Genomic DNA, 23,134 nt, shown 5'->3' with positions numbered 1-23,134 from the left:
TGGAAAAAAAAATCATCCATCATTCAATTACTGTCATGTCACCTGCAGCTGCTCTGATACGTGCCGTAGGATTGAGCAGTTCTTCATATATCCAGGAGGTGAATGAGAACTCCAAACAAAGCCAACCAAACTACTTCAATGTCGGATACTTCCTCTGCCCAATTCTTCCTGGCCTTGAACTTCCAGTGACTGCAGGAGACTGAAAAAACATGATGTGAATAAAACCAATATTGTGTAAAATACGCCGTACTGGAGACAAAATGCAGATGCTGTCAGTAAAGCTTTGATCCCAGAATTGTTATTTTAAGGGAGCTAGACTGGTCTGTGTCCACATCCTACATGCAGCAGCCCAGATTAAACAGTAAAAAAAAAAAAAAAAAAAAGCTATCCAAAAGATGATGGAATTTGTACTGATATTTAAGGCCACACCAAGTCGTTTTAAGTGACCTCAGTCCGCGTCTACCTTTACTAAGCAAGAAGTTGATTTGCCCAGCACAGTTGATTTGCTCAAGCAGCATTTATTTGTTAGAACTCGAAGGACTAACAAGCCTATGGTTTTGTTCAACATTCTGAAGTAGCAAGAAGGCCTTTACTCACTTGTGCAAATTGAGAAGGATTGTAGAACTGTACTGCTCCTGCTGATGGCTCCCCCGAAGGTGGCGCAGGGGCAGGCTAGAGAGGAGATGAGACTGAAATTAGAAAACTGCAGAGCTTCACTGCCTCTCATACTTGGTTTGCTTAGTCACACAGAGCAAATATTCACAGTAATAATGCCAACAATACGAACGGAGCAGCATATTGTAACAACTGCAACAAGTGCTGGTACAGCTCGTGTATCTTTAATGTTGTTTGCTTGATGTAGGAATAGGCAAAACAATGTCACATGCATCCACTGTAAACAGCTCTGAGAATCCACAGCATGCAAACCAGAACAAGGCACCAGTGCAACTTCACTGAGTTAGTACCTCCTGCTTTGTTAGTAGACCTAAGACTTGCCCCAGAACAAACGCTTTACGCCAAGTTTTGCTTTACTAAGAAGTATCAGAAAGACTTTGTGTCATTCCTTTTACAGCGAGCCCACAGGACTGAAACTTACAGCAGAGAGGAAGCATTCATTTAATTCCTACAGGGGCTTTTGTAGACGAAAAGGGAATGGTATCACTACCAACCTGAGACACTCAGTCACAGAATGAGAAGGATTTGCTCGCATGGGTCATTTAGGGAGGTGGTGTTTTGCTGTTATTAACTGATTGACTACGTTGGTATCCCAGGAAAGAGCTGGTGAACATTATTAAGTGATTCTCTTAGGAAGGTGAACAAGAAGCATGCCCAGGTTACGTGCATTCTCATTAACACAAGAGTGTTAAAAGGAACACCGCATCGTTAGTCGCTTTGACACTGACTGTTATTTCAGTGAAACGAGAGGGAAAAATGGCTAGAAGCAGCATTAGTACATGAGCAAATGCAAAATAAAGAGGGGAAAAGTAAATATGTTGACATAAATGAGAATAGCCAGCCACATGTACCTGATTAAAATGCTGGCTTACTTCACGTGATAATGAACTCATTGAACTAGAGCGCGAAAGCTACAAAACAGCAAGAACACACAAATACAAAAAAACACAAATAAAAAAGTCATGCATGTCACTGCCCCAAGCTTTCAGTTGTTTTACTCAATTATAAAAAGTCTCACTCTGCCAAAGGTTAAACCAACTTCACGTTAAAAAAATTAAAAATGTAAAGCCAGAAGTTAGTTTAAATCAAATGGACTTCTTAAAGCACAAAATTACACGGTTATAGGAAACATTTAGTAGGAATAAAGGTAAGGGTACTCTGCCTGGCACACAGCTATCTATTCTCATCTGTCTCTCACATTTAATATTAGTGAAATTATAGGCATGCACGAAGGCAAGCAGACATCCTCAAGTGCTACTGCTATTTCACTCTGAAAAGGTACTCAGAAGTTTACTTATAGAACAGATCACACTACAGAAACACAGAGGCTGAACTTCTCCTGTGCACCTAAGAGTCTGTTGTACCATTTTGGAAGCAGCCGTATGGTTTCAGCTTGGCTGGTCACCAGCCACTGAATCAACCACATAATCATAGAACAGCCCGGGTTGGAAGAGACCAAGATTTCAGGTCCAACCTTCTATAGGTAAATGGAATCTACGTGAGATTATCTACTATTCCATTCAACTGCTGCTTTAGACAGCCCTGTAAGACCACTACTGTTGAAATGCACAGGTCAGTAGCTAATTACATTGATCAAGTCTTACCTCGCCTGGTTGGAAGCCATCAGGGTTGGAAACAGGAAGCCCAGATCCAGGTGGAACCACTGCAGGGTTTAAATACTAAAGAAAAACAATGCACTATTTGTTAATCTTCATTCCTCTAACTGATCACAATCCTATTTCACACTTTTACTGTAACAATCCCATCCAAGCAAAGCAGCATTGCAATCCATTGAGTCAGAAGGAACCTGCAGTACATGGCTACTTCCTGCATTCCTGGTCCATGTCCTGACACACTGCACACACCAACCTTGCAGCTCTGCCAAGTTAGGAGATGCAGGTCTTCATGCACTCCCTACCTCCACTTTCACTTCCCTCATCCAATTCCTTAACTAAATGTAGCAAATGTTTGCATATAACAACAACATGCTTTATTTATTCTGCAGCTAGGAAGCTTCTATTGGAACCATGAATTATTTACACAAAGTTAGAATATCCTGCACATGCAATTCAACCTAACTCACCTCTTGATCAACAGCTGCAGATGGGTCTGGGTTGATTTGGTTTGCAGCTGGTGTTTGCTCTGCTGCACCACTGCCTTCCACTGGCTGAGGGTCCCCTGGAACTATAAAGTGAATGAGATTTAGCCAAACACACCAGCTCAGGGTGCTTGACTTCATAGAAAGAGAAGCAGCAGCGTCATAAGCAGAACTGAATTCCTACAACACCAATCTCCTACCAGAAAAAAAAAGAGGTAATTTAAAGAGTGTAGCATTAGTATTTTTTAGATGCCTCAGTTTTGTTACAAGCCTACAAGCAGGAGATGCACGCAACTCATAGAAACAGCCCTGGTGCAGCAGAGTATGTAGGAAATTAGAAAAAAGATCATAAATAATGAGAGCACTATGTTTAGCAGAACAGGAACACTATACTATTCACATTTTCCTATTATGATGGCTCTAAAAAAAGCTTAAAAAGGCACAGAAAATCCTACTTTGTTTTGATGCCTTTTGGTAAACTCAAAGCAAATAAAAGACCACCTCTGATGGCAGGGTACAGAGACAGGCCCTGCTAATTTGTTTCACAGCAATCCCAGATCAACCTTCCTTTAAAAGTGCTCAACTCCACTTCCAATTTCTCTATCAAATGTTCAGAGGCTACTTAAGACACATTGGCAAATTATCCACTCACGACATACCTGCGTTTGGAACAAATACATTGGCAGGAATTGGCATTGGTGCCAGAGGTGCAAATAGGTCTGATGGTGCAGGAACAGCACCGCCTGCCTTGGTTCCACCTGGATTCAGAACATCAACGTAACGGGCTCTGCTTCCTGCTAAGAGAAATTCAGAAATAACAGAAATAAGCCTTGTGCAATTCATCCCTGTGCCTGTTTTCAACTGCCTGCTGGTTAAACTGTCTTTCAGAATCAGCAAATAATACTGCAGGGATACAAACAATCTCCAAGCCACAGGGCTACTGTGACAGCAATCACAAGGCAGAAGCTAGGCACAAGAGCTGCACAACATCACTGAGTTGCCAGCTGTCTTTTCTGGAGGTGTTTGGGAGCAAGAGTCTTATCTTCATATTTTATACAATACAAAGTCTGAAGTCTTCCATACTTCAACCATAAAAGTGCCAGTTACCTGCTCTTCTAGAGAACATGTTGACAGGGGCACTGGGTGGGCCTCCAGGCCCAGATGGAGCAGCCTGAGGAACTTTAGGAAATCCTGTTGGAGGTGGTGGTGGAGGCTTACTCTGCAGGGAGAACAAGGAAAAAAAAAAAAAACCCTTAACCACATCATAACTAAGTTTACTATAAACCCCCTCCTAAGCTCAGCTGTCATTTCTGGATCCATACAAGCATCTGAGGATACAAATGGTTTTCTAAGTAGGTAGACTATACAAACACGTAACCTGTTTATGAGCTTCAAGATGTGGCACATTTTAACCCAAATTCAGTAAAATGCTGCTCATAAAACCCAATAATAGGTGAAAGAAAACTGTAAGCCAGCTGTCAGCTTGGAGAAGCAAACAGTTCAGGTTTTTACCTCTTCTTCTGGCTCATCCAAATTAACCCAACGTTGCTTCTTTTCATCCCAAACAATCTGCAAGGAAATCACAGTCAAAGATTAGGCCTTCAAACTAAGCTGAAATAAACATAATTTTAAGTTTCATGCACGCTTCTTCACTTTTTTCTTCCTGACACCCAGGAAGCCATTTTGAACAGCCTACAATTCACAAAAGCTTTGTGGTTTAAAGGCCTTACTGATTTGTTCTTGTCGTCTGGAAGGTGAGCTTCATTCTTTCCTTTTCCCATCAGCCAGCGAAACCAGTTTGCACCAGTCTAAAATACAAGCACACCTATTCAGTTCTCCCAGCACTGTCTTTACAGGGAATTTAAAAGACAATTTCATCTGGTAACTCATTTTCTGTTAGGGACTTCAACTCTAACTTGAAAAAAATAATAAAGGAAAGATGTCCTCAGCTAAACTAGCTATAGGGAAAAAGGAATTCAGAGGTGATCGGCCACAGATGACAACTAATGCTCCTAAATAGCAATCTGAGAAAACAGGAAAAAAGGATGGGTATAAGATGGAAAAAACAAACAAATACTGAGAACACAGAAGTGAATCCATTGTGGTGCTAAGGGCTGGATGAAAGAAACGGGTTTTGTTTGTTTATAAATAAAGGGAAGTTGCTTTGAATTCATTCCCAATGAAAGCAAGCAGCTAGTAGTGCAAGCAGAAGTGCTTGTAAAGGTAGGCAGCAGTAGCACAAATTACAACATGGGCACATGGTAACATCTAGAGGTTGCAATAGTCAAGACAAAAAACACCATGAGGCATTTTACTCAGGTGCTCTGCAATCAGTGCCCTGGCCTGAGACTGACCACGTATTCCAAGAATCTCCTCCTACCACCTTCCTTATCAAGTGTACCTTTCTAGATGCTGGCTCTTTTTTCACTTCTTTCTTAGTCTCCTTCCCTACAGGAACAGGTGGAGAAGGAGGTGGCTGCTTTGCTGCAGAGTTAGATCTCTCTCGTCCCACAGAATGAGCAGAGGACTCTGAAGTTGTCCGGGATCTTTGTCCATAGCCCTGTATTATAAATATACAGGAGAGCACAAAGTTGTTCCTGCTGGAGTGAACAGAATAGTCCAGCTTGCTACACAAATTTTTTTGTTTGAAAAGTTAGTAATAGGTTATAAATACATCAGTAAAAAGCATATACACATAAGGTTATGAAATCAGCAGAACAAACACCCTGATTGTGGCATACCACATATGCTGAAGACTGAGATGCAGATCTGGATCTTCGTTCTGGTGCCTGGTTAGATACAAAGCCAGGACATGCTTAATAAGCAAGCAGCTCAGTATCTGCTGGTACAACATGCACTTCTCATTACAAATTCCCACAGCATTCAATACGTTCAAGCCAGTTATTTGGATATTTCTATGCCTTCTGCAATGCAGGAGGCACAGAAAAAGAGCTGAAGTCTGACCAAGTCATTACACTGCCATATAGCTAGTGCACTGAAAAGCTAGATCACGTCACTGCTGTGCAGACAATCAGCCCACAAGAGGCAAGATACAGAACTGCTGCACCAGACAGTGATTGATGTGCTTCCATCCCCAACTTCCTCACTTTCAACCCCTACATACAGTAACTCTCTAAAAGAGAAACAAACGAAAGAAAACCACACCAATTTCTTTTATAAGTATAGCTAAGGATCCTCCACAACCTTTATCAGTTGATTAATGCATCCCTATTAAAAATGCTTATATTAATTCATTCCAACAAGAAACTAAAATAGCTTCCAAGGAAATATCAGCTTCAGAAACATGTAAGCAGTAAAAATACTATTCGTGTAAAAAAGGTGTTTGGAATTTTGATAAACACTGGGCATATTTCCAGTCATGATTAAATGCTGGTCACCACAGTGCTTTTGGAGCTCATTCACAGAACTGTGACTGGTTGTCTCACTTGTACGCTTCAAGTTCTTGAAGAATCGCTTTGGAGGTAGCAGGGGAAGACAGGCCAGAAAAAGCCAACACTAAACTCTTCAGATAACAGCATGGCACTCTCATCCAGTTAAATGGCTGAGAGTACCATATTCGTTCCCTTCAGTGAATAAAGAATCAAGAACTAAGAGCAAAGGAGAAAAAGCTTCAAAATCTAGATGAAGTGCAAGACAAATCCCCAGTACCTTGTGTTAGCAAAGACATGTAATGCAGCTGACTTTTGCTAGAAATGTATAAAATAAAAATACCATTCTAGCCATTCTGTTGTAGAAATCTTCCTCTCTCTGTTCAGGGAAAGAGTTTCGTGAAGGAGACTCTGAGGCAATTCTCTGCATTCCTTAAAAGCAAAATTAGACTGTTAGCTAGGGGAGGGGGTGGAGAGTTTAACAAGATCCTTAGAAGCTGATGACCAGGACAGAAGACCTGATGCTCCAAGTTCCAGACCTTACAAACAGAACAGCCAGCTGCACTGCACTCAGCAGTTCCATAAAACAGGCAATTTTCTGCATCATGCCTCAATTGCAATTTGCTGATTCCAACCTTCCTTTTAAGGTAAGTCCAACAAGCAGGATGAATACTAAAGCTTCCCACACATATTTCTGTAACTTTACATTATCTTTTTTAACTCAATTACCCAAGACCTCTCTTACTATTTTATAAACGTTGAGATGCTCCGCATTAAACCCTACAATATTTCATTCCCCCTAGAAAAAAAAAAGGGAGGTATTCACAAAGATTCCAGACCTGTTTCCAGGTTCATCTGCTCCTCTTCTTGTGGTTCAGTTTCTTGTGGTGGCCCTCCTGGTGGCAGCGTTGACCCTAAATACAGTGGTGATGGCTCAGCTCCATACTGATTTGAAAACCCTGGAGGTGCAAAGCCAGGTCCTGGCCCAATAGGCTGAGAGGCCACGGGATAGAAAGGGACACTTTGGACAGCATCCTGGTCACTAGGTGGAATCCCAGCAGCTGACCCATCAAGTATAGCCTGAGGAGCTAAGGCACAAAAAAGTCAAGGATTATCATAGAATCATAGAATCACAAAGGTTGGAAAAGACCTAAGAGATCATCCAGTCCAACCGTTCACCTATTCCCAATAGCTCCCACTAAACCATGTCCCTCAACACAACATCCAGCCTTTCCTTGAACACCCCCAGGCTCGGTGACTCCACCACCTCCCTGGCATCCATTCCAGTGCCTGACCACCCTTTCTGAACAGTAATACTTCCTCATGTCCAGCCTGAATCTCCCCTGCCGTAGCTTGAAGCCATTCCCTCTGCTCCTATCACTGATGACACGAGAGCAGAGGCCGACCCCCAGCTCACTACAACCTCCCTTCAGGAAGTTATAGAGAGCAATGAGGTCTCCCCTGAGCCTCCTCTTCTCCAGGCTGAACATTCCCAGCTCCTTCAGCCTCTCCTCATCAGCCCTGTGTTCCAGACCCCTCACCAGCTTTGTTGCCCTCCTTTGAACAAGTTCCAGGGCCTCAATATCTTTCTTGCAGTGAGGGGCCAAAAACTGGACACAGTACTCGAGGTGCGGCCTCACGAGTGCTGAATAGAGGGATTACAACTAAACAGAACCTTTCAACCGTGAATAAGATCACACAATGCAGAACTGAAGTCCCACTGTTTCCACTGTCCTTCTCAGTTCCTCATATTAGAAACCCAAAATATCTATTTCGCTCTTTGTCGTGCAGAGGGATGTAAGAACTAACCTGAAGGCATCAGCTGCACGCTTTGCATCTGCTGAGCCATGTTGGGCAACAAAGATGCTAACAAGGCATTTTCAGCACCTGGGCCCACGTCGTGGCCAACTCCTGCTCCATCATATTGACTGGGATGGTCCAATTCAGAGCTTGGTGTGCTGCACGGGTACTGCTGTGGCGTGGATCTGTCTGTGCTGTAAGCTATTGCACCTTCCTGCACACACACAAAAATAAGATCTTATTAATTCTACCTGATGTTGAGTTCGTAATCAAGGGAACATACAGCAAAGGAAATCTTAAGAGTAAAAACAGTGTAACTGTTGCTTTTAACCGTTTAGTCAAAAAAACATAGCTGTCATCCACTTGTAAATCAAGTTCAACCAAAACACTTAGGTTTTTGTATCTAACAGAAGCACAGTTAATTAGGTCAATTTTCATACTGCTAGTGGGTCTCTTGACATAACTGTCTTCCACTTGGTTTAAATTTAGCTATACTAATCCACAATAAACACCTTTGTTCATGTTTGCTTTGTTGTTTTTTTAACCAATCTAATGAACTTTGCAATTGTCCTTGCATTACAGTACTAAAAAAGTCTGTTTTATGTAACATTACTACCTTTTAAGGTAGTCAGTACTAAATCTTAAGGCACCAAAGTATATTAAATCCTCTTGGTTTCAGTTATAATACTTGTCTTTTACAACATAGTATTTCACGAGGTCATCACACACAAACATCAAGTTTTTGTAGCTGTCAACACAAACAAAGTAACTTAAAATTGGTTTCACATTAATCCTTAGAAGGGAATATTTCATGTTCTTGAAGTACCTTGATCTGTCCATCCACGTGTCGAAGCCTTACTAACCATGAAGGTTCAACAAAGGATTCCTGGTCAGGTTTCTCTTTTATCTGGGGATCAAACAGGCGCAGCTGCGATGACATCTAGAAAAAGGAAGCGCCGTAAAGCTAACCAGCCAACAAAAGGTAACTTCACCCACAGCTTATCACCTACAATACAAAGCTACTAACGTGCAGATCTTCCCTGTGTTACCTGGATTAGCTGGCCAATAAGTACAGGTGAATAGTACTGCGGATCTTTAAGGACAGTTCTGGAAATCACTTCACAATAGTGGAAAGCCTGAGCAGCAAGTCCCATTTCAGCTAGGCGGCAAGCATAGATGAATTTGAAAACCTACAGAAAGCAAGCAAAATAAACCAAGTGGTCAGAACATTCTTGGAAGCATCACAGGGAAAAAAAGCACACTGATTGATGGGACAGGGAAAAGCCATCTTGCACTCTCATTTGTGAATATTTCACATTGCAAGAGAGAGCAAATATTTTGTATGTTGAATGAAGCACGTATGAGAGATTAACACATCACAAAAGTCTGAGAAAACAAGGGATTGAACAGGTCTTCACCTGGAAATTGGGCAAGCAGCCAGGCTGGGTTCCCAGTGACTGTGCATATTCATAGGCTTCCGTTCTTTGAATAGCTTCATTGGTGGCAAACTTCAAAAATGGCAAGCTGTTGCGGAATGGGAGAAGAAAAACATTACTTCACTTGAAGAATATGTTATCAATGACACAGATCTGTCTATTAGACATACAGCCAGAAATATGGCTCCATCAGACACAGGGCAAGTAACTTCAGCTCCTCAAACAGCAACAGGGCATCAGGCAGTTCTCAAAGCCAGCTGTTGCAAGTGATGATGATGAGGGGCACAGTGCAACTCTTTAGGCACAAACCTTTCTGCTTGGCATCAGAGAAGTTTGTTTTAAGAAGGGAAATCCAAACCTGTGATTTGATCCAATTAGGACAAGCTTTGTTGTCTTCCTCGTGTAAACTCCAAAACCAACTTGGGCCATAAGGTAACAAAAGTGAGCAGCATCCAGCAGGCCTTTAGAAGCTGCAGAAAAATAAGCAATAGAACTCAAAATATTATGTCTTGATGACACACATTGAATTGCCTTTGTATTCAAATAGCTTCACAATACAGACAAGCCCATACAGAACTGTCACACTTGACATTTTACAAAGCAATTGTTTGTTAAAAGGAAAAAAAAAAAAAAAAGCTGAGTAATTAATTTTTTTCCAAAGGCTTTTTTTTCAGTCATCCTCATTTAATTCTTAAAGAGTTACCAAGAGTGTCTCCCATGGTAGCAATGGTCCTGGATTCCAAGTCCACGTTATTAGTCAAGTTGGATAACACCATTGCTAGATGTGGCCTCCAGTCTCCCCATTTCTCATCTCCACAGCACTAAAATTAGAAGAATTAATTACAGAAATCAGTGGCAGGAACTCTGCACGTTTAAGTGTTCAAACCTAAAAGGGACTAAGAGAATTTACCTGACCTAGAGCAAGCACATGGAAGGTTCACTGCAATGATTAATAACATTAATAACAGTATCTCTTTCAGACTCAATTGCAGCTCACACTGGAACCTTACCGTGGATGCAGCTGGCATCCTTCCAGACATGAGCTGGTAAACAGTCTGCAGAGGGTCATTAATTGGGAGACTGTTGGCAAACCTAGAGAGACATTATACAGAAAAACAAGAAATAAACACTGGGTAAGGAGTTAAACTGCACTGAACATTCGGTCACTGTGCATCTTGCTTAGTGTAAGAAAAGGAAGTGCTGTTTGAAAATCCTACACTGAATAAGCAATTGCCCAAAGGACAACAACTAAGAGAAAACCATTATTAATTGCTTGGACCTGCCAATATGACATATATCAATTCCATGCCCATGGATGATAGGGTTAAAATATCCCTTCAATTAACTTCTCAAATTTAATTTTACAGCCTCCAGACCTCAGACAAGTGAAAGTAACAGATTACATGCATCAACTGAATACACAAATAAAACTAAAGCATAAATCTTGCACAAGCTAAATGGCTAACTCGTGATTTTAACATCAAGATTTCTGAAGCACCAGATCTCTCGTTGTCAGCACAGGTAACCATACCATACTAACAAACAACAAGCAAAGCTGTACCTGGTCATCACTCTTGCATGTGTTCTGTTGTCCATCTTGCTGGCAAGTAGCAGAGCGTGACCCCATAAGCCATGCTTCATGGCTGACTCCAAAGCATCCTAAGTTAATACACAGATTAGTTTCCTGGTGGTAGCTTACTATTTAGCTCAGATAATCAGCAATCATTTTACTGTAGTATTCTGACATTTCCTTGGGCCACATGCTCACACCAGAATTTAACTTTATGAACTGCAGAACATTTTCCCATCAGTACACTGCAGCATCATGAATTATTGCATGCACTGCAAGCTGCAAAAATAGTATGCACTGAGAGCTTTCAGATTTTTGAAAAATAAAACATTCACATAGCATTTGGAATAACAGCATGGACACTCACCTTCTTACGTCCATAAAGCAGCAGCTCTCTGAACCTCTCTGTTTCTTTCTCAAGACTATCAATTGTGGTTATAAGACTATCAGTGAGAAAGGAGAGCTGGGCTTCACCAGATTCCTCCTCTACTTGTTCCAAAGCCTCATTAGTGAAATCAATTAAATTTGCTTCATTAGGGGACTTCCCAGGAAGCCATACTGTTTTATGGTCTCGGAGCAGAAGTTCAGCCAGGTCTGTTCCCACAACAGTCTATTGTGTGTGGCAGGGGGAAACAAACAAGAACAACTGTTATTTCAACACTGCCTTTGTTTTGCTCATCAATTCAGCAAGCAATTCAGAACCTCTGAGCACAAATGAGCATTTTACCTGCCCCCAATCTATCAGCTGTTCCAGAATAGGTGACTATGTATAAGTACCATCTTTTATATAAATACCACCTTCATGCACGAAGTATTTTAGGCTAGATAAGAACTTGAGCAGTAAGACATACCCCATTCTGCCTGCACAGCAGTACAATGAAGTCCCAAAGCAGACTTGCAGATTCTTTGTCAATTAAATTTTCGTTTTTAAAACATTGTGTAGCTTTATTTTGTGCAAAATTGATAACATCCACTTTATGGGTGTCATCTCTGGAAAAAAAAAATGAAACAAGTAAAACATTCATGTCACTATTGTGACTAGTATCAGGAACAAATTAAGTGTTTCTTACAAGTGAAAAACAAGAAATATTTTGAGTTAATTTAAACCCTGCAACTTATAATTGTAGGACAATAAAATATTAGATGAGGAAATGGAATCTAAAAAGTGAGGAAGTTTTTTTGAGGTCTGTTAGGACATACTTAGCAAGAGGACCAGGAAAGGCTCTCATTTCTTCTTGCTCTGGAGAATGTTGCATCATAGTCTAAAACACAAACACAAACCATGAGACTTGTTAAAAGTTACCACTTACAGCTACAGATCAAACACAACAGATAAATACAGAAAGATAACATGCACTGCTATATAATAAAAACAATCTGAAGATCACAGTTCCCTTCCCAACCACCCCGACAAAAAGAAAGGTCAATATTTCACTGCCTATGTTTTTCTTTAAAGCATTACCTCCATGCTGTGTATTTCAACCAGGGCTGGCTGTCCTTCTGAAGGCAGGTTTGGCAGCACTTTTATTAAGAAGCCCCCAGGGCCAAACCTGGCACACAGATGAGGCACCGAAAATTTCTCAGGCGTTAAGGGCCTTAAGGGCACTGAAGGAGGGAGAAAAGATAAAATAAGAAAAGCTGATGATCTGACCTGCAATTGAAGTAAAAAAACAAAACCAAATTCAACTTGACTAAACATTAAAATAAATGAATTGGCTCCATCCAATTTCTGAAGATCTTCCGAAAATTGAAGAATTAAAGAACTCTAAGATTCACTTATTGTTTCAACTCAGGATCTGTCTCAGTTGTGTCTGTGAGATCTCTGTACAAATGCATGACATCTTCAAAGAGCCAATGATGCACCTGAGGCTACTATGGAAAACCTCTTCCAGAGAAATGATTAAAAAAAAATAATAATAAAATTGTGGATAAATCTGAAGTTTAACTTAAATCTTAATCACCTCTTGAAAGCACAAGCAGTGAAGTTCAAAAACGTATCTAAACAATGTTTACAGATGTAAGAAAGATTTAATCACCATCTAAACACTGCCATCTAACTACTGCCCTCCCATGAAAACTAGTTATGCTAAGAACAGACCAGTTCTGCTCACGTACACACACAGCAGGCTGCAGTACTTTCCTGCTGACTGACTCAACAGATGTAGGAAAATGGTATCATACACTACAACCACAAACAAAAGCACAAACCACCACCAGCAGGCAGCCTCGTAGTCCCCTCCCTCCCTCCCCAATGGTGCCAATACCTTGATCTACAGCTGACCATCCAGTTTCAGTCGGGTAGCCATAATCTGTAAAAGGCTGTTGTCCATCAAAGTTAGGAGCATATCCACCATACGGGTAATCTGTGTGCAGTGGCACTGCCTGTGCAGCAGTTTCATACACATTAGCCGTTAAATCGTGGTTACTTCTATACAGCTGGCTCTAAATAGATGATATTAGTGGCTGTTAGCAGCAAAGTTACACAAAGCAAGCAATCCTGCAAGCGTGGGTCCAGACAGCAAGCATCCCTCCCACCCACCACCCACTTCAGTTCTTCAGAAGGCTCTTAGAACAGTTTTACCACATCACTTCATTTGGTAACACTACCCTGCAAGTCACCTGGTGCAATAGGCTATAGAAGACAGCATCTGCTAGTGTTCTCCCTGCCTCAGTGTTTTTACCACTATCTGTTCACGTTCAAGTATGTTCAGTTCACTCCCCACAGAACATCGAGGTGTTTGTGTCAGCAGTACCATTGTGGCTTTGCTTCCAGGCTCAGCTGTTGCTGGATCAACAACTACGGATCAGAATCAACGTGAATCTTTGACAGAAAATCTCACCTGATTAAATGTGATGGGTATCTAAATGGCACTCAGTGCCTGAAGATTAATGCCTAGATGACCACCAACACCACTTCCACTACTATTGAAACCATTGGAATTCAGACAGGAGAACAACCTAACACTTACAGGAAACACGATGCAACACATGATCTGCTAGTAAAGACTCTACTACAACGTCCTGAGTATTCCTTCTCTTTTTCAGGTATTTGTATTTATAGCATAGGTAGATCAGCTAGATTTGGTTTTGATTTTAAAGCCAAGATAGTACGATACAAATGCTGGGTTAGACTTTTAACAGATCCCATGCTTGCTATGAGAAATGTGACATAACACAAAGGCAGGCATTATCAACTACAGCCAAGCACAGTGAGGGCAAAGTTCTCACAAAGCAACGCATGCATGGCAACTTGCACAGCTGAGTACACTTTTGGTTAAAGATCTCCTGACACCTGTGCTAAACACCAAGTTCACGACTGTATCACAGCACAGCCTTAACTTCCAGAGCGCAATCCTTCCAAGATTAAAAAAAAAAAATAATAAAGATTTACTTCTCTCTAACTTCTTACCCACTCCTAAGAGAAAGACCCAGCAAAGCTGAAAGAGCCAAGTATTGACGTGACCCTTTGAAACTCACCTGTTGGGAACGAGAGCTGAAGCTGCTCCGGTGACTGTGCACGCTGTGGGAGCTCCTCAGGCTGTGACCTGAATGCTCACTGTGAACGCTGCGCCTGTCGAACTCGTCACCATAAGGATCTCTGGGAGGCTCAGTTTCATCATCAAAGCTTCCAGTAAAACGAGGATCGTATCTCCAACGATCCTCATATCGGTCATGTCTAAAGAACAGCAACCAAAATAACGTCTAAGAACAACAACGTGTCTAAGAACAACAAAAATAAACATACCCAACCATACCCAGAGGAAAGTGACTCTGCTGTACACCTCTCAAGAAGGAAACCGTACCTAACTTCAGAAGGACTTTTAGACTACTTCCTAGATTCAGGTATTTATTACAGTAAGCAAACTGAGACTGCTTAAAGAACTTCATCTAGAATACTCAAAATCAAGACCAATGTCATGTTCCAAGGCTGTTTTAGGCAAACAAAGAATGCTTATCTGGGAAAAAAAAAAAAACACAAACCATATTTGCCTTAAATCCTTGAGGCTGATATTGACAGTTGTTCCTAATTTATTTATGTTAAAGCAAAACTAACAAGAATAACTGTGAGATGCATAACATTACACTGTGAGCCTTTATTCATACATAAATGGTAGCTCTCCAAATAATTAGCACCTAGGCCCTTCTCTGCCCTAGCTCTGGAAAGAGCACAGATTGAATGGACAGACCTGTTGCTGTATGGGTATGCTTCTCTCTTCTGGTAAGGGTTGTGTTCACCATCATACAAATACCTCTGGTCATAACTTCTAGGATCTCTGTATCTGGGGTCATAGGCTGATGAGTAACGTTCCCAACGACTCGGATCTTTGGAAGATGAAAAGAAATGGTTTAGATACTGGAAGTCACTACCTACAGCTTCTCTTTCCCTTCTCCTTAATTACATGCTGATTTGGACAGAAACAGAAAGATTTGGTTATTACAGTTAGCTAGGTATTCTTGAGAGGACAGTGCTTACCACCAGACAGATCTTTTTTAACAACTTTCAAACTTAACCACGGCATGATAACATCACAGCAAATAGGAACAGAATATTTGCTACCAGCCTTCAGTGAGCCTCAGCATATGGACAGATGTTGCTTATAATCCTCACTGGCACCATATAAGCGATTGCCTTCAGAACACCAACACCACAAGGGCCCTGTGAGCGTCCAGGTAACCATGGACAAAACCAACTTCAATTTCTGTTCACACTTCACCTAAGTTTTTTCTAGAACGCTGCCTGCAGGTTAAACACCAAAGATGTGTGCCAGCAAATGGCAGGTCTGCAAAGCACTGAAGTAAAACAGTTTTACACTTAGCACAGAATGCCTTCTTAATGACAAGGCAAAGATAAGTCTGAGATGGAAGAAAAATCTTTGTTTTCTATTAATGCTTCTGCTGAATAAAAGAAGTACAGGAAAGATAGCATGGTGTTAAAGTACTAAAGCAGGCCCAAAGATCAACTTCTAACAAGTGTAGCTATTCTGATTGTGGAAAGGATATCAGCTTCTTTTTGTGATGACAAGAAACAAAACCAACAATAATTCTCCAATCTTGAAATTCATTTTCTCCACAAATTTCTCTCTATGGAAAAATAGAGCTCATGTTGACACCTTACCTCCATAATCATAAGTGCTCGGGTAATAGCCTGGATAATAATCAGCCCAACCAGATTTTGCATAATAATCTTCAGGATATCCTTGTCTGAAAGAAAGAGCACAGGCATCAGATGTCATTACTCCTCCTCAAATCCTTCTGAAGTCATCAGAAGATACAAAGAACTACAGAACTGCTGGTTGAGCAAACGAAGACAAAAACCACAAGAACCTGACTAAAAACACAAAACAGATCACTGATATGCAAGTACAAATGCTGTAGTTACCATCAGTAAGTCACACCACTTCTGATGGAAAATGAAAAGTGTGGCCATTAAAAGCTTTTACCGTATGCCATTTTTGAGACACTACCCCACAGTTCTTGAAACAAAGCCAGCAGAGCAATGTCAGATGAAAAGACAGAATGCAGTGTGTACAGGTGTGTTTGTACACATGCACACACGCATTCATGTACAGAAGCACGTGCATGAAGACATGTTTGTGTGGATCTAAACATTCACATGTGTACACATTCACAAAGACTCCTATGTACACATAGATACATCTTTGCACAGGAAGGAAAGGGATCTGAAAACAGTGTGCAACGACAGGAACTTTCACACTCTTCTCCTACACTCCATTCATAGCACAGTGCAAGCTCTCAAGTGGCCAAACAAGTCCTCACCAGAAAAACCAGTGGGAATCTTGCTAGCACAGCACAGATCTTTGCAGAGGAGTTTTGATCTTATCAGATCAGGTTTATCCACCCAACCCGTCTTCTCAGCCCCCCCTCAGAAAGATGCTGCTCCCTTAACCTCACCAAACTGAATTTAAGAATCTGCTTCACCAATTTGTTATGGAAATCAATGCATCACTGATACACTGCAGGAAATTCTCAGACACAACCCTTGTGTGACATGGACACTTTGTGCTGCTGTCCTGCAGTGCTATGCTACAGCCTACATCCACATCACATCACACCAACACTGACAGACAGCAGGATTTGATCTGTCCAAAGCCCCCATGAAGATTTTAACCTCTTAAAAATAATACCCAAGAAGAGCACAAATCAGCAGGAGTTGACCTCAGTGCTACTAGATGTTATCTCATTGCGAGAGGTCACAATGCACTGAGATTCACTTCAGACAACAGTAGAAGTTAGCACACGTGGTTCTGCCTTTTCTCTTTTTATTTTCTATTCCTCAGAGCCAAAGCATTCTACAATCTTACAGTAAGTAGAATTTTGCTTTCAATTTGAGATCTGCCCCATGAGAGATCCACCAAGAACAACAAATACTACTGATACTACATCATTTCCAGAATGTGTTCTCTGGGGGTCTCTTGGAAAGCTGCAACTTACTCACTAGACAATACAGCAGTAATATTTCATCATGAATTGGAAATTCACACAAATCACCTGTGCAATAATGATCAAGACCCAGCAATCCCTGGCAGGTGATTTGCTGCTTTCTGAGAAATACTAGGGATTTCATTTCTGCTTTTTATGTAGTAATTGCAAGCAGCATTTAAACACTGCTTCTCTCTGAAATTTCTTATTTCATACAACTAACCAGATTACAGCTCCCATTTTTTTCATGCCTGACCTCCACTAAAAGCTTGTTCACAAAGCTGAAACAATCACACAAATTCACTTGACACAACACCAGGTACATTTCCACTGGATTCATCCCTGTCTCACTGAGCCACACGTGCTGCTCTGCCTATCAAGCAAAGCCCACACAAGTTTGCCAAAGTGCCATTTATGAACAGAACCAGAGAACCACTCTAAGTGCCAGCAAGAAAAAAAACTGGCACTGATTAACAAACCCATGAGCTACACACGCTGCTCTTTCACAGCACAAGTGCACAGAGCTAACTTCAGCACTAAGTCTGCTGCAGTGACTTTCTGCCTGGCAGGAAAGCTAACAACCAGCTAGAGAGCTGGATGAAAGGAGCAGTGAGCCTCAGCAACAGAAAAGACAGCTGGAATCCTATCAGTGCCTTTTCAGACGTGGCATTTGATACCCTACTTCCCTACGGCAACGCAGAAGGAGTTTTTGAACTTCCTCGCCGCAACTTACGCTGTAAAACTCTGAGGCACAATTACACTCAGTGCTTTAGAACATACCAGACCTTCATTCAGTTTAGGGATTGCATACCTAGAAGAGGGCCTATCAGAGCAGTGACTAGCTCTGGAGCTAGGACGTTCAGGCTCAGAATACCGGTAACTGCCAGGCTCCATATAAGCAGTGCTGCTGCTGTCGTAGTACCTGTACCGTGGGTCATACTGTCCATAGCTATCCTCCTAGAAGAGACATTGACAGGTAAGGTAAGAGGCCTCCCAGCTTCAAGAATAAACCTTCATAAGCAAATTGCCACAAACACCCCAGCCGTGACAAGACAAAGAGATGCAGACCAGTAGTCTACAGGATAGATTTTGGTATTCCTCATGGCAAGGTATATCCAAGTCCATTCATATCCAAAACTTAAGAAAGAAACATTACTTCTACCACTGTGATGCTGCAAAACTGCCAATAACTGAGGCAGCAGATGAGAGCAATATCTGAACATCTCTGCCAACTACAATTAATATTAGCAATTGCTTTAACTTGTAAGTACCTTCATAGTTTAAGTTATTACTGCAATTACATTTTGCCTGTAGTTAAATCTTGACACGAATGCCATACGGAATGTTTACACCTATATAACTATTAAAACTTGTAATTCAAAGATAAAAATGACTGATATCAAGGGGGGAAGAAAGGAGAAAATGAAAAATTACCAGGTAATACAGATGAGCTGCTGCTCTGGGATCTGGAGGAGGGTAAGGTGGTGGATACGGAGGCTGGTAAGCATCGTAAGGATGCCTGTAGTAGTAATAAGGGTTCTGAGGTGGACCGAAGGCATCCTGAGGAGTCTGAGGCAGGGGAGGACGCTGCAGGTCTTGCTGTGCACTTGGCAGCGCTGGCTGACCGGTGGTGGCAGGAGCTGTGGGAGCCACAGCAGCTGAGGGCTGTCCAGAGCCCGGCTGCTTATCGGGGCTGGGCAGCTGTGCTGAACTTGCCTCTTGGTTCCTGGGCTCCTGGTTCTCACACTGCTGGGACGTCTGCGTGCCTCTCGGCCCTGCTGCAGCCTGGTAGTTTGAAGAAGCTGAGGACTGCCCAGAAGACGCCGGCATCTGAGCTGCCTGCATTTGTGGTTGGGATGGCAATGCTCCCTGTACAGCTCTGTCTGGCACAGCCTGATGCTGTACATCTTTTGTCACCTGTTGATAGAAATGTTGTTTGTCACGCACCTCGGGACCAGCTTGACCAGCACTGCCAGCTGGCTGTTGAGGATGCACAGGACCACCAGAAAGCAACTGATTATGCACTTGCACGGAATTACTTGCACTGCTTTTCTCCAACGTCCGTGACACTGGAAAATCAAGCACTCCAGCAGCTTCTTCTTTGCTATTTGAACGATTTACAGAATTTTTGGTCTGTACTACAGAATTAACAGGTGGAAGCAATGCACTTGTGTTTCCACTGGGAAGATTCATCCCAGGAGAGATGGATGAATAAGCCCCTGACTTGCTAGCAAATTCAGGAGCAAAACCTTCAAAATTAACATTCTTTTGCCCTTCAGGAGCTAAATTAGATGGTGCTTTCACGAGCAAGTTTGCAGGCTGATTAGAAGCGATATCAGAGGAATTAACAGGGCTTTGTAATAAATTATGTTTTAATAGATTACTATTTGGAGGAGCATTAGCTAACAGAGATCCAACTTGCATCACAGGCAACAGTGCATTTTCCCCAGAGATGATTCCACCAGCATGTGATGTTTGGGGACCAACTGAAGGCTTGTCCCCAGCCCTGGAATCCTTCATTGGCTGACTGTTCTCATTGCTGCTTAGCTGATTAGATAGAGAAATAGAAAAATTAATTGGCTGAGCCAAGTTATAACTTTGATTAGGCTGAGCAATTAGGATAGGCTGATTTTGCAAAGACTCTGTAGGTGGAGAAGACAACAAACTTGCATAACCAGAACTTGCCTGAGACTGAAGCGCCTCTTCTTCTCCCAATTTGGGAGGATTCTCAAGATTTTCAGATGATATATTTCCATCTTGGGAAGGCTGCACAGCAATACTCCCTGGTTTGGTTGGCTGCTGATTAGACAGGCCTTCTTCTGGTGGCTGAATTACTTCTACAGTTTGTTTGGCAGGTACATAAACTGCAGGAGCAGCAGGAGCTAGAAGAACATTTCCCCCAAAATTAGGTAACTCATTGTGAGCCCACAGAGTTGTTGCTGGGCTATCACACTTCTTAATTGCTCCCTGAGCCCTTGTGGAGGACCTTCTCTCAGACAAAGACTGCATGTTTTCCGTAACAGGTCCAGAGTGCAACGTATTTCCAGCTTCACCAGTGACTGCAAGAGGCAGAGGGTATACCTGAGGCATGAAAATAGTTTCCAGATTATCTGGTGGCTGTTCAAGATTGCCAGGTGATGCAGCAGGCATAGCCGTACCCTTCTTGGTGTTCTTCTGGTTCGGGTGGTTCTCCCTTAATTCAACCACCATTTTTGCTTGGTCAATCTCTGCAGGTTTTATACCAACTCCATGGGACCTCACGGGCTCAAAAGAACTATTTGCACTCGTCTGAAATACTCCTGTGGGCTTAGGAGGACTCGGAGTTGGAGGCTGGGACAGGTTACCGTGGTAGCTCTTGTTTGGATTGATCTCACTTGAATCATCTCCCAGAGGAGAAGAGTCTATCTGTTTAAAGAAGCAAGCAGAAGATTCCTCATCGGGCTTCCCGCTTTCTTGCTGAATAAATGTACCAATCTGCTCTTGAGGCCTTGCTGAGCTAGAAGCGCTCCTATGGCTGATGTTGCTATAGTTTGAAGACACACTATCTGGTCGTACAGGATGAGCTAACGAATCAGGTGCCTCCAGATTTGGTCCTCCTTCAGCATGGCTCACAACAGCGTTCTTCGGAAGCACCTGACCCGGTAAGGACCCATATCTGTACAGATCAGGATGAGAGGAAGGGGACGAAGCATTCATGTTACGCGGCTCGCTTGGCAGCACTTCTTGGTTCTGTATGCACTCCAGGTTCTCCACGTTTTCATACTGTGACCCACCATTCCCAGGTGCATCACCCACACTTGCTTTGCCATCACTAACAAACATTGATTGCTTAGCAGCCTGTGCCTCCTGCTGACTTAGAATTTTAGGAAAATACTGGACATCCATTCCTTTTTGTATCATCTCATTGGCTGAACCTGTACCCATCTGAGCCTGAGAGAGAACGTTAGCTGGAGCCCGCTGAGGATGCCCTGGCTGGTGATACAAGGGCGATGAATGTGGTTGACAAGCAAACTCAGGTTTCTCAACCATGTAATTTTTTTCAGATGAAAGTATTTCTTCATTTTCTGCCTCATCCCCTTTGAAAAACATGGAAAGGGTTCCTGAGTCTTGGTCTGTGGGAATAGGTCTATTTGATGCTTCAGACATACCTGGAGGCTGTTTTTGGAGGTTATTTTCCTGAGCTGTAGGAATGACAGAGCTGGAGTCTTGCAACGGTGGCTGTGGGTAAAACTGCTCCTGGTAAGATTGATTTAACCAAGCATTTGTCATTTCTGTGTTCTGTCTAAAGACATTTCCAGGCTGGAAGCTGTTCATGTGATGACCACTATTTGCAGAGCCATTTTTCCCATTTTTTTCACAACCAACAGCTAAAGGCGCTTGCACAGCATTCTGTGGAACTCCTTGATGCACAGGACCACGCTGTAAATTAGTCTGCGGAGGAGGATGAGAAGTGCTAACAGAAGACTGGGAAACGTTATGAATGTCAGTCTGAGAATGTGGTTCAGAATAGGGCACAAAATTTCGAACAGGAGACTGCAGGTTACCTTGAACAGGTCTCCACTGAGACACGGGCTGCTGAGGAGCTGGAGGGAAGAGAGCTGTTGCAGGGGGTCCAGAAGAAATGTCACTCGGATCTCTGCTAACATCTTGCCTACCTCCAGGCTTGTTTGACATAGACACCATTCCAGGATGCACAATGAAAGAATTCTCAAGTGCTGTTCCTGCATTATAATGCGACGGTACTGCAGACCCATGGAGTCCGAGATCCGCATTTGGATGCACATCTGCAGTGCTGTTTGTAACGTATCCTGGGGATGGAGCAGGAAGTGGAACATTAGAAAACGTACTGCTGTTTGCTCCTGGTTGAGATACAGAAGCTGGCAGTGACGGATGCAGTCCATGAGGATTGTCCCCTACGTGAGCTGGCGAAGCATGCACAACGGCTGGCTGCGGAAACGCCGCTGGGGAAGAACTTTGCATAACCAGTGCGTTGCCCTTGGATGGATTATCTAAAGGGGCAGTAAAACCCTGCGGAGTCTGTCTGCCAAAGGCAAAAGGGTCTGTCACAGGCTGCACCGGGGCAGCTGTTGCATTTGCTCGTTTACTGAGCGATGTGCTTCTCCAGTACGTGTTCCGAGCAATGCCTGCAGGAGGTGGAGCTGCTGCTCCTGCTGGAACAGTCTGCGGAGGCTGCTGCATGGTGGCCTTCCAGCAGGGTCAGATGCCAGATGAAAAACAAGTAGTGGATGCTGGAGACAAATTCCTTCTTGCACTCTGTTAGGACAAAAACACGACAAGTCATTTTCCTTTCCTGCAATATATGTCCCACTTCAGCAACTTCTACCTTAGAAACAAAACAAACAAAAGATGTCTCTGCTCTCTAGAACATATAAGAAATTCACACCCAGCATTGTAATTCTAAATCCAAGCACCGTTTTAATGAAGCTTAACGCTGAGTGAAACACCAAACACTGAAAAGGCAAAAGGAAGCAACAGTCAGAACGCAACAGCATCTGCAAGCACCATGGTATGCTGAACGTAATTCAAATGCATTGAGAAAATGTTACTGTTAGAAACAATGCTTCCTAATCTCTGCTGCATTATTGCTCAACTGAACAGATCTCTTTACAGGTTAGATGAGAAGCACTCAAGAAGGAGCTCATCGAAGGTTCCTCACTTGAACACGTGTCCCATTTTTGTTTAAATAAATAAAATATCATTCAGG

At 42.4% G+C, this 23,134-nt stretch overlaps 1 protein-coding gene across 1 annotated transcript; it reads right to left on the bottom strand.

Moving 5' to 3' along the window:
* Positions 1-130: 130 nt before the first annotated feature.
* On the bottom strand, positions 131-22,608 carry SEC16A (SEC16 homolog A, endoplasmic reticulum export factor; the record flags this gene model as incomplete). The annotated part of the gene is made up of 31 exons (XM_079544821.1): positions 131-199; positions 598-672; positions 1,527-1,586; positions 2,280-2,354; positions 2,759-2,859; positions 3,433-3,570; positions 3,881-3,992; positions 4,286-4,342; positions 4,504-4,581; positions 5,175-5,333; positions 5,515-5,562; positions 6,506-6,594; positions 7,002-7,250; positions 7,972-8,176; positions 8,789-8,902; positions 9,012-9,152; positions 9,381-9,486; positions 9,757-9,868; positions 10,102-10,219; positions 10,409-10,490; positions 10,960-11,057; positions 11,336-11,578; positions 11,820-11,958; positions 12,169-12,230; positions 12,431-12,573; positions 13,233-13,410; positions 14,446-14,644; positions 15,156-15,291; positions 16,085-16,170; positions 18,221-18,366; positions 18,844-22,608. The coding sequence occupies 31 exons, from the start codon at positions 22,606-22,608 to the stop codon at positions 131-133; spliced, it is 7,383 nt and encodes a 2,460-aa protein (XP_079400947.1).
* Between the last annotated feature and the right edge of the window lie 526 nt (positions 22,609-23,134).

Source organism: Tetrao urogallus (genome assembly GCF_951394365.1).
Source record: "Tetrao urogallus genome assembly, chromosome: 19".
Classification (NCBI taxonomy): Eukaryota; Metazoa; Chordata; class Aves; order Galliformes; family Phasianidae; genus Tetrao; species Tetrao urogallus.
The sequence above is the reverse complement of the archived record's forward strand: the minus strand, read 5'-3'. Positions and strand labels throughout refer to the sequence as shown.